This window comes from Nematostella vectensis, chromosome 13 (genome assembly GCF_932526225.1).
Source record: "Nematostella vectensis chromosome 13, jaNemVect1.1, whole genome shotgun sequence".
NCBI classification, from domain to species: Eukaryota; Metazoa; Cnidaria; class Anthozoa; order Actiniaria; family Edwardsiidae; genus Nematostella; species Nematostella vectensis.
In genome coordinates this window covers 14,541,111-14,556,223 of record NC_064046.1, presented here as the reverse complement: position 1 = coordinate 14,556,223, position 15,113 = coordinate 14,541,111, and the positions used below count along the sequence as shown (strand labels likewise).

The 15,113-nt window shown below is 41.2% G+C and overlaps 1 protein-coding gene across 2 annotated transcripts in view; it reads left to right on the top strand.

Annotated features, from left to right (window-relative positions):
- Window positions 1-33: 33 nt before the first annotated feature.
- Window positions 34-15,113, top strand: part of LOC5502318 (paraplegin) — a 27,138-nt gene continuing 12,058 nt past the window's right edge. The window contains exons 1-13 of one of the 2 annotated variants that reach the window (XM_048720566.1): window positions 34-427; window positions 821-902; window positions 2,635-2,700; window positions 2,831-2,994; window positions 3,271-3,351; window positions 7,892-8,034; window positions 8,980-9,100; window positions 9,595-9,656; window positions 10,052-10,160; window positions 10,790-11,019; window positions 11,498-11,562; window positions 11,891-11,955; window positions 12,187-12,349. In XM_048720566.1, coding sequence (XP_048576523.1) covers window positions 188-427; window positions 821-902; window positions 2,635-2,700; window positions 2,831-2,994; window positions 3,271-3,351; window positions 7,892-8,034; window positions 8,980-9,100; window positions 9,595-9,656; window positions 10,052-10,160; window positions 10,790-11,019; window positions 11,498-11,562; window positions 11,891-11,955; window positions 12,187-12,349 — 1,591 coding nt within the window. In that variant the 5' untranslated portion in view covers window positions 34-187. The remainder of the gene's footprint in view (window positions 428-820; window positions 903-2,634; window positions 2,701-2,830; window positions 2,995-3,270; window positions 3,352-7,891; window positions 8,035-8,979; window positions 9,101-9,594; window positions 9,657-10,051; window positions 10,161-10,789; window positions 11,020-11,497; window positions 11,563-11,890; window positions 11,956-12,186; window positions 12,350-15,113) is intronic. The other variant, XM_032370580.2, reaches the window with a different exon arrangement.

Sequence of the window (15,113 nt, the reverse complement as noted above, 5' to 3'; positions counted from 1 at the left end):
GCCAGCGAGTTTCTCAGCGGCAATAGTCACGTGTTTTTCTAGTCCCAGTACTACTCCTGTCCATTCCAAAATGGCGGAAAAACATTTGAAAACAATCGTCATATAGTTGGTTAACAAATTCTATAGAAATTCGTGAATTTGTCCGACCTAGGGTGCTCTAACAGATGGGGAATTTTATAATGAATGCATGATGGATCGTTTGTTGCAAAGAAATTTTCGGGGAATTGCGCAGAAACCATGGATGCTGTCGATACGTAATTCTTTTCAAACATTTCATCGACAACATATCCCTCCATTATCAAATGCTACTGTGTCAAGGAGTTGTCTCAGAAGGACTCCTAGAAAAGTAAACTCTAGCTTGCTCGACCTGCCAGGCGCGAGGTTCTTTGGTACTGCCATCATCCGAGATGGAGCGAAGAAAGCCCAGGTAAAATCATGTTATTATGCAATGAGACGCGAAGGATGTGAAGGAAACTAAGTGTTGTGACTTGTTCATTATAAAGATATCAGTCAAATGTGATGTACCAAGAATCAAACTAAACTAAAGGCATGACAGTATATAACGTCACACGTTTCCAAGAATAAAAGTGATTCTTGATAAAAAGGACACTAAATGCCGTCTATATAAACAAGCGTAACCACAGGTAACCCAAGCTCTCAATTTGTGCTTATAAGACTTGTTACCGTAACCATGAATATTATTCCATCAAATGGTGTATTTTATGTAGAGATTTTGTTATTGTAAAAATCATTTAAATTTCAGCATTTCTGTCCACATGAAACTGTACCATAAACTTAGCTTATGTCATTTTGATTTTAGTCTGGAAGTTTCCATGCACCATCAAGTCAAGCTCTTTTTTCTTTGTATCTCCTGCTGAGGAATAAGAGCTACAGCATTCCAGGTAACACTTCGATCCACTAATCCCAATTACCTGTCAGAAAATGACAATAATAAAGGATGTCTCAAATTACCTAGTACCCCAGAGATATGCGGCAGGTTTCCATTTTTGGTTATGTTAACTTTAGATTTTACATATTTGATCACATCTTTTTTGCAGGAATCGTGGATGTGCCTAAAAAGCGCGCCAAAATTGTATTAAAGAAATAAGAAAACACAATTATTTTGTTTTATTTTATTGTAAAAAATATAGAATACTTGTGTAGTTAAAAATGAGGTGGCCTGAAAGATCGTGACCAGGGCCATAATTGAGATGAGGGAAGTAGAGGGGAGGGGTCATGGTCGGAATGCCTTGGGCTCTCAGATATCCATGTACAGGACTGGGTCCAGCACCAAATAGGATATAGTAAAAAAAAACGTGTCATATCCCTAAAGCTCTCAGGCACCTAAAGTACCAGGACTTTAATAATTGAATCCACCAAACAGGATAGCATAGTATTGATACCCCTAAAGCTCTCAGGTAAGCAAGAACCAGGACTTTAGGATATAGAGTAAGTAAAAGCAAAGCATATCCCTAAAGCTGTCAGAAAGCTAAGTACCAGGACTCTATTAATTAGATCCACCAAATAGGATCCAATAAACACATAATAAACTTTTTTATCTACGACTTTCCTCCTTACCTCTGCCCCCTCTCTTCTTACTCAACTCCCTGTTTTTAAGCATCTAAAAGGCGACCACATTCTCGTCGATAGCCTGCAAATCGCATGCAGCACGTCAACCTTACCCTTCTGTGCTCGTCACTTTGAAATGGAAAAACATTAATAACAATAGATTTAGTTGTTTTCGGACTCCCGCCATTTTGAATTATTTTGCTGCACATTTCTTGTTTTGATTCAAATCCTCTTCCCTGCTTGATCATCCCAGCCTTCAAAACCACTTAGAAGTTTTAGCGACGACCAAAAGCCCTTGAACCACACAGATTTCTAATAGATTCCTTTGTTTAACCAAAAGCATGTGCTTAGCGATGTGTGTACTGTGGTGATCGAGGACCTTGTGTCAAACATTTGCTTTCCTGTAGATGCATTAAACATTGAAGAACAGAAACTCCTCCATATGGAGAATCCTACAAAATCGTAGCCACCTCATGCACCCTAGCCTTGGTTGGAACTATACCTCTAGTTTGTTTTGGAGCTTAGATTTTCGGTGATCTGTGAGCTGCACTATTACGCCCTTCCGGAGATTAAGCTTGCTTTATCATACTTACCAGACTCAAAGATACAAGTGTTTCACCAACTGCATGGTTTCAAAATCAAACCGCAAATCTAGTAAGATGACAGCAATATGACGTCACTCCATAGCAATCACAGATGCAGTATTTTTTAACTTCCAGTTTGCATGCAGGCAGTTAAAATATGTGCAAAGTACAGTTTGGTACAATTTTTTTATAGACACCATGACAAAACAAAAGTCCTTTTTATCTGCCGAGGCACTTGACAAATGAATGGTGAAGGCTTGGCAATTTTACATGAAATGACAAGAAAGTTTAAGCAAAATTAACATGTTTATGTTTGTAATCTGTGATTTTATGCTTTTCAAAATGGTAAATGTCTTTATCTTTTTTTGGAAGCGTGCACTGCCAATGTTTAGCATCTTGTTTTCTGTTCCAAATTTATGATCTCATTGTTGACTAAATGTTCCCTAAAATAAAACATAGATCTTGGTTATTTCCCCTACAGGACTGGGTCGTTACTTTTCTACTAGTTCAAAAAGATTCCAAGATGGTGGTGATGGCAAGAAACCAGGTACTGCAGATCTTTCTAGATTAAATCTACTCTGGCATCAATTGCTAATTTCATGTAATCTCATGAACCCTGCTCAAAATCTCTTCTGACAGTATGCCATTTTAATGCATCTCATCATGTTTTCTCCAAGATCAATCCTCTCCAAACCCTGAAGATGCAGGACCACAGGGGAGCATGGCTCAGATCCTCCCATGGATCATTCTAGCTGTGTTTTACTTCCTGACTGCTGGTACCGACCCCACACCGGAAACCACATGGACAGTATTCTATAGGGAAATGCTCTCTGCAGGGGAGGTCTGTACATTTTTCATTAAGACCAGAATGATATAATAAGTAGATAAGCCAGATTTAAAGCTCACATATTGATTCAGTTCACATTAGTTCAACAAGTGAATTTCAGGGCCAAGAAACAAAAAGATACACCTGTTGCAGTAATGTTGAGACTCCATATGCTGACACACTTACTTTCGGCTGGCTACCTGTGATCCTAGATTTACAGTTCATTTTGACTAAAGGTAATTTGTGACTAATTTGTGACTGACATATACTCTATGTTTTATCTTTTATCAGGTTGAGCATCTTGAAGTCCCTGCATCACAGGACAAAGTGTATGTCTACCTGCACAGAGGAGCTTTAGTCGCTGGCAAAGAAGTAAGACTTATTGACTTTGAAATACCTTTCTTATCATATTCACCTGTGACAATCCCTTCATTGGATTTTTCCCTTTTTGCCTATAATCAATCGTTCTGTTTGTCTTTGTGTCCATCCATCTCCTCCATTCATCTGCCTTTGAATCCTCAGTCCATATCTGGCACTTTTGTAAAGCCGCTGATGCTAGAAAGTTAGAGAGAGTTCAAGAAGGGCTCTACGCGCAATATTTAATAACAGAACTGACACTTATGCTGAACTTTTAAGGAGAGGGCGATTGTCAAGCTTAGAGAATAGAAGATTACAAGACATTCTTATATTAATGTACAAAGTTAGAAATTCCCTAGCTCCTGAGCATATTCAAAGTATATTTTTTCAGCAAGACAGGAGTTACAACTTGAGGAGCGATTTTCCTGCTCCAAGATTTAATACAATCACATATGGTAGACACAGCATAAGGTTTCTAGGCCCCTATATTTGGGGTAAAATAAGTCAGGAACTTCGTAATAAGACCAGCCTACAGGCTTTTAGGACGGGAGTGCGCACTCTTGATGTGCTTGGCCTGCTGGATGGCGCATGTGACTGCATCGCATGCTCATCCTAGTGGGGTGGGCGCGTGGGGTGGTCCCGTGTGCTGTCTGGCGGTCGGGCACATGAGGAGTGTGCACCACCCTTGTATCATATTTTTATATTAACTTGTTTTGTTATTTATTTATATGTTGCTTGTTTGTTTGTTTGGTTGTTCTTGTGTCTATTTGTATACACATGTCTGTTTACTTGTATCTACGCCTGTGATAGTTCGTCTATATAGTGTTTGTGTGTATATAATATATTATATCAATATGTATAATACGTATAGTTTTCTATAATATTTTTAATATTTTAAATATAGCTAGATTAGATTCTAAATCATATTATTTACTAATTATCTGATTATTTATTTTTTTATAGTGTCCACAATTAGCTTTTGTAGCTAAACACTTTTTGACACTTAAATAAAGTTTATGTATGTATGTATGTCCATTCATCTGTCTTTGAATCCTCCAGTCCATCTGTCTTTCAGTCCATCTGTAAGCCAGCAGCTTACAGTCTTGCAGTCTTTTAATCCTCCAGTCCATATCTGTCTTTCTGTCCATTCATCTGTCTTTGAATCCTCCAGTCCATATCTGTCTTTCTGTCCATCTGTAAGCCGGCAGCTTACAGTCTTGCAGCCTTTTAATCCTCCAGTCCATCTGTCTTTCTGTCCATTCATCTGTCTTTTAATCCTCCAGTCCATCTGTCTTTCTGTCCATTCATCTGCCTTTTAATCCTCCAGTCCATCTGTCTTTCTGTCCATTCATTTGCCTTTTAATCCTCCAGTCCATCTGTCTTTCTGTCCATTCATCTGCCTTTTAATCCTCCAGTCCATCTGTCTTTCTGTCCATTCATCTGTCTTTTAATCCTCCAGTCCATCTGTCTTTCTGTCCATTCATCTGTCTTTTAATCCTCCAGTCCATATCTGTCTTTCAGTCCATCTGTAAGCCGGCAGCTTACAGTCTTGCAGTCTTTTAATCCTCCAGTCCATATCTGTCTTTCTGTCCATTCATTTGCCTTTTAATCCTCCAGTCCATATTTGTCTTTCTGTCCATTCATCTGTCTTTTAATCCTCCAGTCCATCTGTCTTTCTGTCCATTCATCTGTCTTTTAATCCTCCAGTCCATCTGTCTTTCAGTCCATCTGTAAGCCGGCAGCTTACAGTCTTGCAGCCTTTTAATCCTCCAGTCCATCTGTCTTTCTGTCCATTCATCTGTCTTTTAATCCTCCAGTCCATCTGTCTTTCTGTCCATTCATCTGCCTTTTAATCCTCCAGTCCATCTGTCTTTCTGTCCATTCATCTGCCTTTTAATCCTCCAGTCCATCTGTCTTTCTGTCCATTCATCTGCCTTTTAATCCTCCAGTCCATCTGTCTTTCTGTCCATTCATCTGTCTTTTAATCCTCCAGTCCATCTGTCTTTCTGTCCATTCATCTGTCTTTTAATCCTCCAGTCCATCTGTCTTTCTGTCCATTCATCTGCCTTTTAATCCTCCAGTCCATCTGTCTTTCAGTCCATCTGTAAGCCGGCAGCTTACAGTCTTGCAGCCTTTTAATCCTCCAGTCCATCTGTCTTTCTGTCCATTCATCTGTCTTTTAATCCTCCAGTCCATCTGTCTTTCTGTCCATTTATCTGTCTTTTAATCCTCCAGTCCATCTGTCTTTCTGTCCATTCATCTGTCTTTTAATCCTCCAGTCCATCTGTCTTTCTGTCCATTCATCTGCCTTTTAATCCTCCAGTCCATCTGTCTTTCTGTCCATTCATCTGTCTTTTAATCCTCCAGTCCATCTGTCTTTCTGTCCATCTGTAAGCCGGCAGCTTACAGTCTTGCAGTCTTTGAATCCTCCAGTCCATATCTGTCTTTCTGTCCATTCATCTGTCTTTTAATCCTCCAGTCCATATCTGTCTTTCTGTCCATTCATCTGTCTTTTAATCCTCCAGTCCATCTGTCTTTCTGTCCATTCATCTGTCTTTTAATCCTCCAGTCCATCTGTCTTTCTGTCCATTCATCTGCCTTTTAATCCTCCAGTCCATCTGTCTTTCTGTCCATTCATCTGTCTTTTAATCCTCCAGTCCATCTGTCTTTCTGTCCATTCATCTGTCTTTTAATCCTCCAGTCCATCTGTCTTTCTGTCCATTCATTTGCCTTTTAATCCTCCAGTCCATCTGTCTTTCTGTCCATTCATCTGTCTTTTAATCCTCCAGTCCATCTGTCTTTCTGTCCATTCATCTGTCTTTTAATCCTCCAGTCCATCTGTCTTTCTGTCCATTCATCTGCCTTTTAATCCTCCAGTCCATCTGTCTTTCTGTCCATTCATCTGTCTTTTAATCCTCCAGTCCATCTGTCTTTCTGTCCATTCATCTGCCTTTTAATCCTCCAGTCCATCTGTCTTTCTGTCCATTCATCTGTCTTTTAATCCTCCAGTCCATCTGTCTTTCTGTCCATTCATCTGCCTTTTAATCCTCCAGTCCATCTGTCTTTCTGTCCATTCATCTGTCTTTTAATCCTCCAGTCCATCTGTCTTTCTGTCCATTCATCTGTCTTTTAATCCTCCAGTCCATCTGTCTTTCTGTCCATTCATTTGCCTTTTAATCCTCCAGTCCATCTGTCTTTCTGTCCATTCATTTGCCTTTTAATCCTCCAGTCCATCTGTCTTTCTGTCCATTCATCTGTCTTTTAATCCTCCAGTCCATCTGTCTTTCTGTCCATTCATCTGTCTTTTAATCCTCCAGTCCATCTGTCTTTCTGTCCATTCATCTGCCTTTTAATCCTCCAGTCCATCTGTCTTTCAGTCCATCTGTAAGCCGGCAGCTTACAGTCTTGCAGCCTTTTAATCCTCCAGTCCATATCTGTCTTTCTGTCCATTCATCTGTCTTTGAATCCTCCAGTCCATCTGTCTTTCTGTCCATTCATCTGTCTTTTAATCCTCCAGTCCATCTGTCTTTCAGTCCATCTGTAAGCCGGCAGCTTACAGTCTTGCAGCCTTTTAATCCTCCAGTCCATCTGTCTTTCTGTCCATTCATCTGTCTTTGAATCCTCCAGTCCATCTGTCTTTCTGTCCATTCATCTGCCTTTTAATCCTCCAGTCCATCTGTCTTTCTGTCCATTCATCTGCCTTTTAATCCTCCAGTCCATCTGTCTTTCTGTCCATTCATCTGCCTTTGAATCCTCCAGTCCATCTGTCTTTCTGTCCATTCATCTGCCTTTTAATCCTCCAGTCCATCTGTCTTTCTGTCCATTCATCTGCCTTTTAATCCTCCAGTCCATCTGTCTTTCTGTCCATTCATCTGCCTTTTAATCCTCCAGTCCATCTGTCTTTCTGTCCATTCATCTGCCTTTTAATCCTCCAGTCCATCTGTCTTTCTGTCCATTCATCTGCCTTTTAATCCTCCAGTCCATCTGTCTTTCTGTCCATTCATCTGTCTTTTAATCCTCCAGTCCATCTGTCTTTCTGTCCATTCATCTGTCTTTTAATCCTCCAGTCCATCTGTCTTTCTGTCCATTCATCTGTCTTTTAATCCTCCAGTCCATCTGTCTTTCTGTCCATTCATCTGCCTTTTAATCCTCCAGTCCATATCTGTCTTTCTGTCCATCTGTAAGCCGGCAGCTTACAGTCTTGCAGCCTTTTAATCCTCCAGTCCATCTGTCTTTCTGTCCATTCATCTGTCTTTTAATCCTCCAGTCCATCTGTCTTTCTGTCCATTCATCTGCCTTTTAATCCTCCAGTCCATCTGTCTTTCTGTCCATTCATCTGCCTTTTAATCCTCCAGTCCATCTGTCTTTCTGTCCATCTGTAAGCCGGCAGCTTGTGACACCTCTAGTTTTTCTACTGCTTGTCTGTAGTCTTTCTTGTTTCTAGTTATATCTGTTTTAAGCTCTGATATCCAGAAGTTTATCTTAGACCAGACACATACCAATTATACTGCAGGTTATTACTTAAAGTCCTTAGTTTACTTTCTATCCATTTTAGGTCTACTCGTATGGACCACATTACGTGTTTAGCATTGCGAGCCTTGACAGCTTTGAAAAGAAGATACATCATGCCCAGTCAGAGCTGAGGATTTCTCCTCAGGAGTTTGTTCCCATAAAGTACCGCACCCAAAATGAGCTCTTGTAAGTGTATGCATATGGTGTCAGTACAAAACAAGTCCTCAGGATTTTATTCCCTTAAAGTAACACACCCAAAATGAGCTCTTGTAAGTGTATGCATATGGTGTACGGTGTACAAAACAACTCCTCAGAAATTTATTCCCATAAAGAACCCCACACAAAATAAGCTCTTGTAAGTGTATTCATACATACATATGGTGAACGGTATGGTACCGGTACCTGTACCGGAACGGTACCGCACCCAGCTCTTGTAAGTCTGAGCATATGGTGAACTGTACGAAATAATAATAGTAAGGGTTTCTTACTGCAAGAGCTTTCCATCAAATCTTTGACATATTTCCCTACTACTGTAGCCAGTAAAGGCCTTAAGTTGCAGTGTGTGTAGTAAAGACTTATGGAAAGGGAAGGTCAGTGGACTTATCCACTTAAGTCTATCTACCCACAGGGTCTTAATAGTGATGACTTTTTTTGAAGTAGGAACCTGCGTAGAGATATATAAATTCTTTTGTCCATAGCGTGCGCTATTCTAGAATGTGCGATTTTTTGTCAGTTGTAATGTTTTTGCGTCTTGCGCCACTATTTCTGATGTAAATAAGCTTGTAACGATCCACCTTCTTCAGTCTGCCCTGAAGAACTCTTATTAAAGATGAAAATTTGGCAGAGTAGAATTCCAGTTTTTGGTGTATTAGATCATGTTGGAAATGCTTCCTGCTTTCAAGTTGATCACAAAGAGCCTATTACCCTAGCCTCATGTTATTATTCAAGACTCATAGTAATCACAAAGAGCCTATTACCCTAGCCTCATGTTATTATTCAAGACTCATAGTAATCACAAAGAGCCTATTACCCTAGCCTCATGTTATTATTCAAGACTCATAGTAATCACAAAGAGCCTATTACCCTAGCCTCATGTTATTATTCAAGACTCATAGTAATCTTGGGTTTCAGTTCTACGCTAGTGGCTGCAGCAACTTCTCTTGCCATTATCGGAGTGGTGTGGTACCTGTTAGCAGGGCGCCGTGTCCCAGGCGGTGGGCGCAAGGGCGGCATTTTGGGCAGTAACCCTTTTGTAAGTAATAGCTATAAGTTGCATTGTGAGCAGATCTATGACCAAAAGATACTGAGCATGTACGGTAAAGACGAATGCCCAATATTTGATAAGGGATCTGCTAGGTGCGGATCCAGGAAATATTCTGATCTGTTTTAATACAAAAAAAGCGCTAAACACTCACCCCAGTTAACAAAATGAAGACATGCAGCTCTTTTTTTAACGTTTAAACTGTTTACACTGGGTCTGTGTTATAGTATACGATAACTATAATACCTACATGTGAGTGCAGTCATATGTAGGTATTATAGTTATCGTATGTAGGTATTATATAGTAGTTATCGTATGTAGGTATTATAGTTATCATATGTAGGTATTTTAGTTATCGTATGTATGTATTATAGTTATCATTACAAAGCCCCTTTTTCTCTAAATTCACGTTCCTTTTCTCCCTCTTGTCCATTGTCTATGATGCCGTCCTATGAAGACTTGAGTATTCCATTTCTTTATTTTAGTCAGGATATATCAAAGCAAAGGCCACAGTTGTGATGCCAGGATCTAACCAAGGAGGAATCACGTGAGTGCTGAGCACTCTATGAAATGAACTACAACAAATCCAAGGGGAGCGGGAACGGGTGGGAGACAACATATATGGGGCAAAAACATATATAGAAGAATAGGGACATATAAGCAAGAAAAAAAATACAACCCAATAAATATAACCCCTCACTTGAACTAGTCGACAAAAAGAAGAAAATATAAGCATTACATTATATAGCGTTCAAATCCCTTTCTGTATTTAATGTCACCCTGTTCACTTTGTAGGTTTAAATGTTTCTTTATTTAATTTCAGATGTTTCTGTTTTATGTTTGAATGTCTCTTTTTTTAGGCTCAAATCTCTCTTTAAGTAGGTTCAAATGTTTCTTTAGGTTGGAATGCATCGTTTTGTAGGCTCAAAACTCTCTCTGTAGGTTCAAAGATGTAGCAGGAATGCAGGAGGCTAAGATGGAGGTTATGGAGTTTGTTGATTACCTCAAGTCTGCTGGTCGATACACCCAACTTGGGGCCAAGATACCTAAGGTACATTCGTTTTTGTCATGTTATTCTTGACACTTCAATAGACAACAGCTATCAGAAAGTCTTCCAAAGTAACCAGAAAGCAAAAGTCTTTATTTTTCAAGCTACGCTTTTAAAACGTTACACCATGTGTCATGTTTGAAAGCCCCTCAACACAAGCATGGTCAATGTAACATTCTCCTGACAATCCAATAATGAGCTTTTGATCCTAGCTTTTATACGGTCTTTGGGAATTTTACAATTTTTTACCATAAAAGCTATGCCCCCTCTATCTATTATTCAGCCCTTTCCCTAAGAAGCTGAAAAGAACATAGTGTAAAATAGTCCCAGCATCTGCAAAATATATAGACCTAAGGCCAAATTTTTTAAGACAATAATCCCTCTGTCCCTTACCCTACTAAGAGAGCTTTTTTCCTGTTTGCTTCTATCAGTTCACTTATCCATGTTGCATCTGAAAGAAAACTCTGCTAGCAGGGTTCCTGTCTTTATTAAACCCCCTTTTTGAATCTAAAAATAGTGCTTTTATGCAAAGATTGCTCACACAATTTGGACACAGAGGTGTTCGAGTTGATACCATGCTGTATTATGACAGAAAAAATCAATTTTGTTACTTTCTAACCACTTCTACCCAGGGTGCATTGCTGGTAGGTCCTCCTGGGACGGGTAAAACCTTACTTGCAAAAGCTGTAGCAACTGAGGCAGATGTCCCCTTCCTGTCAATGGCTGGCTCAGACTTTGTGGAGATGTTTGCGGGTGTCGGCTCTGCGCGTGTGCGCGATCTGTTCACACGGGCAAGAAAGCTGGCCCCCTGCATTGTCTACATTGATGAAGTTGATGCCATCGGCCGGTCAAGAAAGTCCAGGTAGGACAGAATTTGGTGGTGAAATTTATCAATTGGCCATTTTCCATTTAATAGAATTTGAGTGCTAATGCCATGCTTTATCAGGTCTGAGTTGTTTCACAGCCGTCTCGCATATGTTAGAAACTTTTTGTTTGTTTTACAATGAACCCTGAAAGTAAACACTTGGTGTGTGCTGAAAAATGATAGTTTGATAAAAAAGAGCAAGCTACAAATACTGCAAGAAGGCAGACATGCACAAATTCCATCTCCTGGAAAACTGCCCATTTCTTTACGTCATGTACAATTTCATTTTAAAATTATGGGTTATTGATTTAAAGAGTTTCTTGCTCAAGTTCTTTATGGAAGCAATAACTAGAGCTATTATTTAATATATTCATTTAGAGCTTGATTAGTTGAGAACTGGGGTGCCACTCTCTGTATTGATCAATCTGTCTTGTTAAATGTCTATCATTTTATGCTATTTTTTGTTACCTTTAAGTCGATCTATGGGAGGCCACAATGAACAAGAGAATACTCTCAACCAACTGCTGGTAGAAATGGATGGTAAGTAAGGTGTTGTATTGTTTTATTCGATTCCCTCCTACATAACCGCCAACTGCTTCCTTTGTTTACAAACATGTTACGATGGTTATCAGAAATTCAACATCAGCTTTCACCCAGGGGTAATGGTTACTGGTAGGGGTAATGGTTACTGGTAGGGGTAATGGTTACTGGTGCCCAAAGAATACTTTGTTAAACACTTTAAACATTTCTGAAACCCATCTTCTCCCCTCATCTGCTTTGAAGAATTCACATTTGGAATGACATGCGCTCCAAATGTTTGTTCTGATCGCAAATTTAAGTTTTTATAATCCTTCTGCGTTTGTTCCAGGTATGAATACCCTTGATGGAGTAATCATGCTTGCATCTACAAACAGAGCCGATATCCTGGACAATGTAAGTTTATCCTTCAAGTTTTACAAAGTTATTATTTGTGTCACTATTCCAGGATGCCCTTTTAAGATATAGCTCCAAGAGGAACCAGCTTCTATTCCAGATCAGGCCAGCTTTCAGAAGATTGTTAGAGTAAGAATAGCTAGCTTTCAATTACCCAAACAGAAAACCACTACTTTATGAATCCACCTATTGCAACTTCTTTTATTTCTGTACATTTTTGCTTTGTACCAGGCATTGCTAAGGCCTGGCCGGTTTGATCGGCATATTGCCATTGACTTGCCAACCTTGCCTGAAAGAATGGAGATCTTTGAAGTCCACCTGAAGAAGCTCACATTGAAGAGATCAATAGATCAGTACACCAAGAGACTGGCAGAACTCACACCTGGACACAGTGGTAAGTCAGTACACCAAGAGACTGGCAGAACTCACACCTGGACACAGTGGTAAGTCAGTAAACCAAGAGACTGGTAGAACTCACACCTGGACACAGTGGTAAGTCAGTAAACCAAGAGACTGGCAGAACTCACACCTGGACACAGTGGTAAGTCAGTAAACCAAGAGACTGGCAGAACTCACACCTGGACACAGTGGTAAGTCAGTAGACCAAGAGACTGGCAGAACTCACACCTGGACACAGTGGTAAGTCAGTACACCAAGAGACTGGCAGAACTCACACCTGGACACAGTGGTAAGTCAGTACACCAAGAGACTGGCAGAACTCACACCTGGACACAGTGGTGAGTCATTAAACCAAGAGACTGGCAGAACTCACACCTGGACACAGTGGTAAGTCATTAAACCAAGAGACTGGCAGAACTTACACCTGGACACAGTGGTAAGCCAGTAAACCAAGAGACTGGTAGAACTCACACCTGGACACAGTGGTAAGTCATTAAACCAAGAGACTGGCAGAACTCACACCTGGACACAGTGGTAAGTCAGTACACCAAGAGACTGGCAGAACTCACACCTGGACACAGTGGTGAGTCATTAAACCAAGAGACTGGCAGAACTCACACCTGGACACAGTGGTAAGTCATTAAACCAAGAGACTGGTAGAACTCACACCTGGACACAGTGGTAAGTCATTAAACCAAGAGACTGGCAGAACTCACACCTGGACACAGTGGTAAGTCAGTACACTAAGAGACTGGTAGAACTTACACCTGGAAACAGTGGTAAGTCAGTAGACCAAGAGACTGGTAGAACTCACACCTGGGCACAGTGGTAAGTCAGTAGACCAAGAGACTGGCAGAACTCACACCTGGACACAGTGGTAAGTCAGTAAACCAAGAGACTGGTAGAACTTACACCTGGAAACAGTGGTAAGTCAGTAGACCAAGAGACTGGCAGAACTCACACCTGGACACAGTGGTAAGTCAGTAGACCAAGAGACTGGTAGAACTCACACCTGGACACAGTGGTAAGTCAGTAGACCAAGAGACTGGTAGAACTTACACCTGGAAACAGTGGTAAGTCAGTAGACCAAGAGACTGGTAGAACTCACACCTGGACACAGTGGTAAGTCAGTAGACCAAGAGACTGGTAGAACTCACACCTGGACACAGTGGTAAGTCAGTAAACCAAGAGACTGGTAGAACTTACACCTGGACACAGTGGTAAGTCAGTAGACCAACAGACTGGCAGAACTCACACCTGGACACAGTGGTAAGTCAGTACACCAAGAGACTGGCAGAACTCACACCTGGACACAGTGGTAAGTCAGTAGACCAAGAGACTGGTAGAACTCACACCTGGACACAGTGGTAAGTCAGTACACCAAGAGACTGGCAGAACTCACACCTGGACACAGTGGTAAGTCAGTAGACCAAGAGACTGGCAGAACTTACACCTGGACACAGTGGTAAGTCAGTACACCAAGAGACTGGCAGAACTCACACCTGGACACAGTGGTAAGTCAGTAGACCAAGAGACTGGTAGAACTTACACCTGGAAACAGTGGTAAGTCAGTAAACCAAGAGACTGGTAGAACTTACACCTGGACACAGTGGTAAGTCAGTACACCAAGAGACTGGCAGAACTCACACCTGGACACAGTGGTAAGTCAGTAAACCAAGAGACTGGCAGAACTCACACCTGGACACAGTGGTAAGTCAGTACACCAAGAGACTGGCAGAACTCACACCTGGACACAGTGGTAAGTCAGTAGACCAAGAGACTGGTAGAACTTACACCTGGACACAGTGGTAAGTCAGTAGACCAAGAGACTGGTAGAACTCACACCTGGACACAGTGGTAAGTCAGTAGACCAAGAGACTGGCAGAACTCACACCTGGACACAGTGGTAAGTCAGTAAACCAAGAGACTGGCAGAACTCACACCTGGACACAGTGGTAAGTCAGTAAACCAAGAGACTGGTAGAACTCACACCTGGACACAGTGGTAAGTCAGTAGACCAAGAGACTGGCAGAACTCACACCTGGACACAGTGGTAAGTCAGTAGACCAAGAGACTGGTAGAACTTACACCTGGACACAGTGGTAAGTCAGTAAACCAAGAGACTGGTAGAACTCACACCTGGACACAGTGGTAAGTCAGTAAACCAAGAGACTGGCAGAACTCACACCTGGACACAGTGGTAAGCCAGTAAACCAAGAGACTGGCAGAACTCACACCTGGACACAGTGGTAAGTCATTAAACCAAGAGACTGGCAGAACTCACACCTGGACACAGTGGTAAGTCAGTAAACCAAGAGACTGGCAGAACTCACACCTGGACACAGTGGTAAGTCAGTAGACCAAGAGACTGGCAGAACTTACACCTGGACACAGTGGTAAGTCAGTAAACCAAGAGACTGGTAGAACTCACACCTGGACACAGTGGTAAGTCAGTAAACCAAGAGACTGGTAGAACTTACACCTGGACACAGTGGTGAGTCATTAAACCAAGAGACTGGCAGAACTCACACCTGGACACAGTGGTAAGTCAGTAAACCAAGAGACTGGTAGAACTCACACCTGGACACAGTGGTGAGTCATTAAACCAAGAGACTGGCAGAACTCACACCTGGACACAGTGGTAAGTCAGTAAACCAAGAGACTGGCAGAACTTACACCTGGACACAGTGGTAAGTCATTAAACCAAGAGACTGGTAGAACTCACACCTGGACACAGTGGTAAGTCAGTACACCAAGAG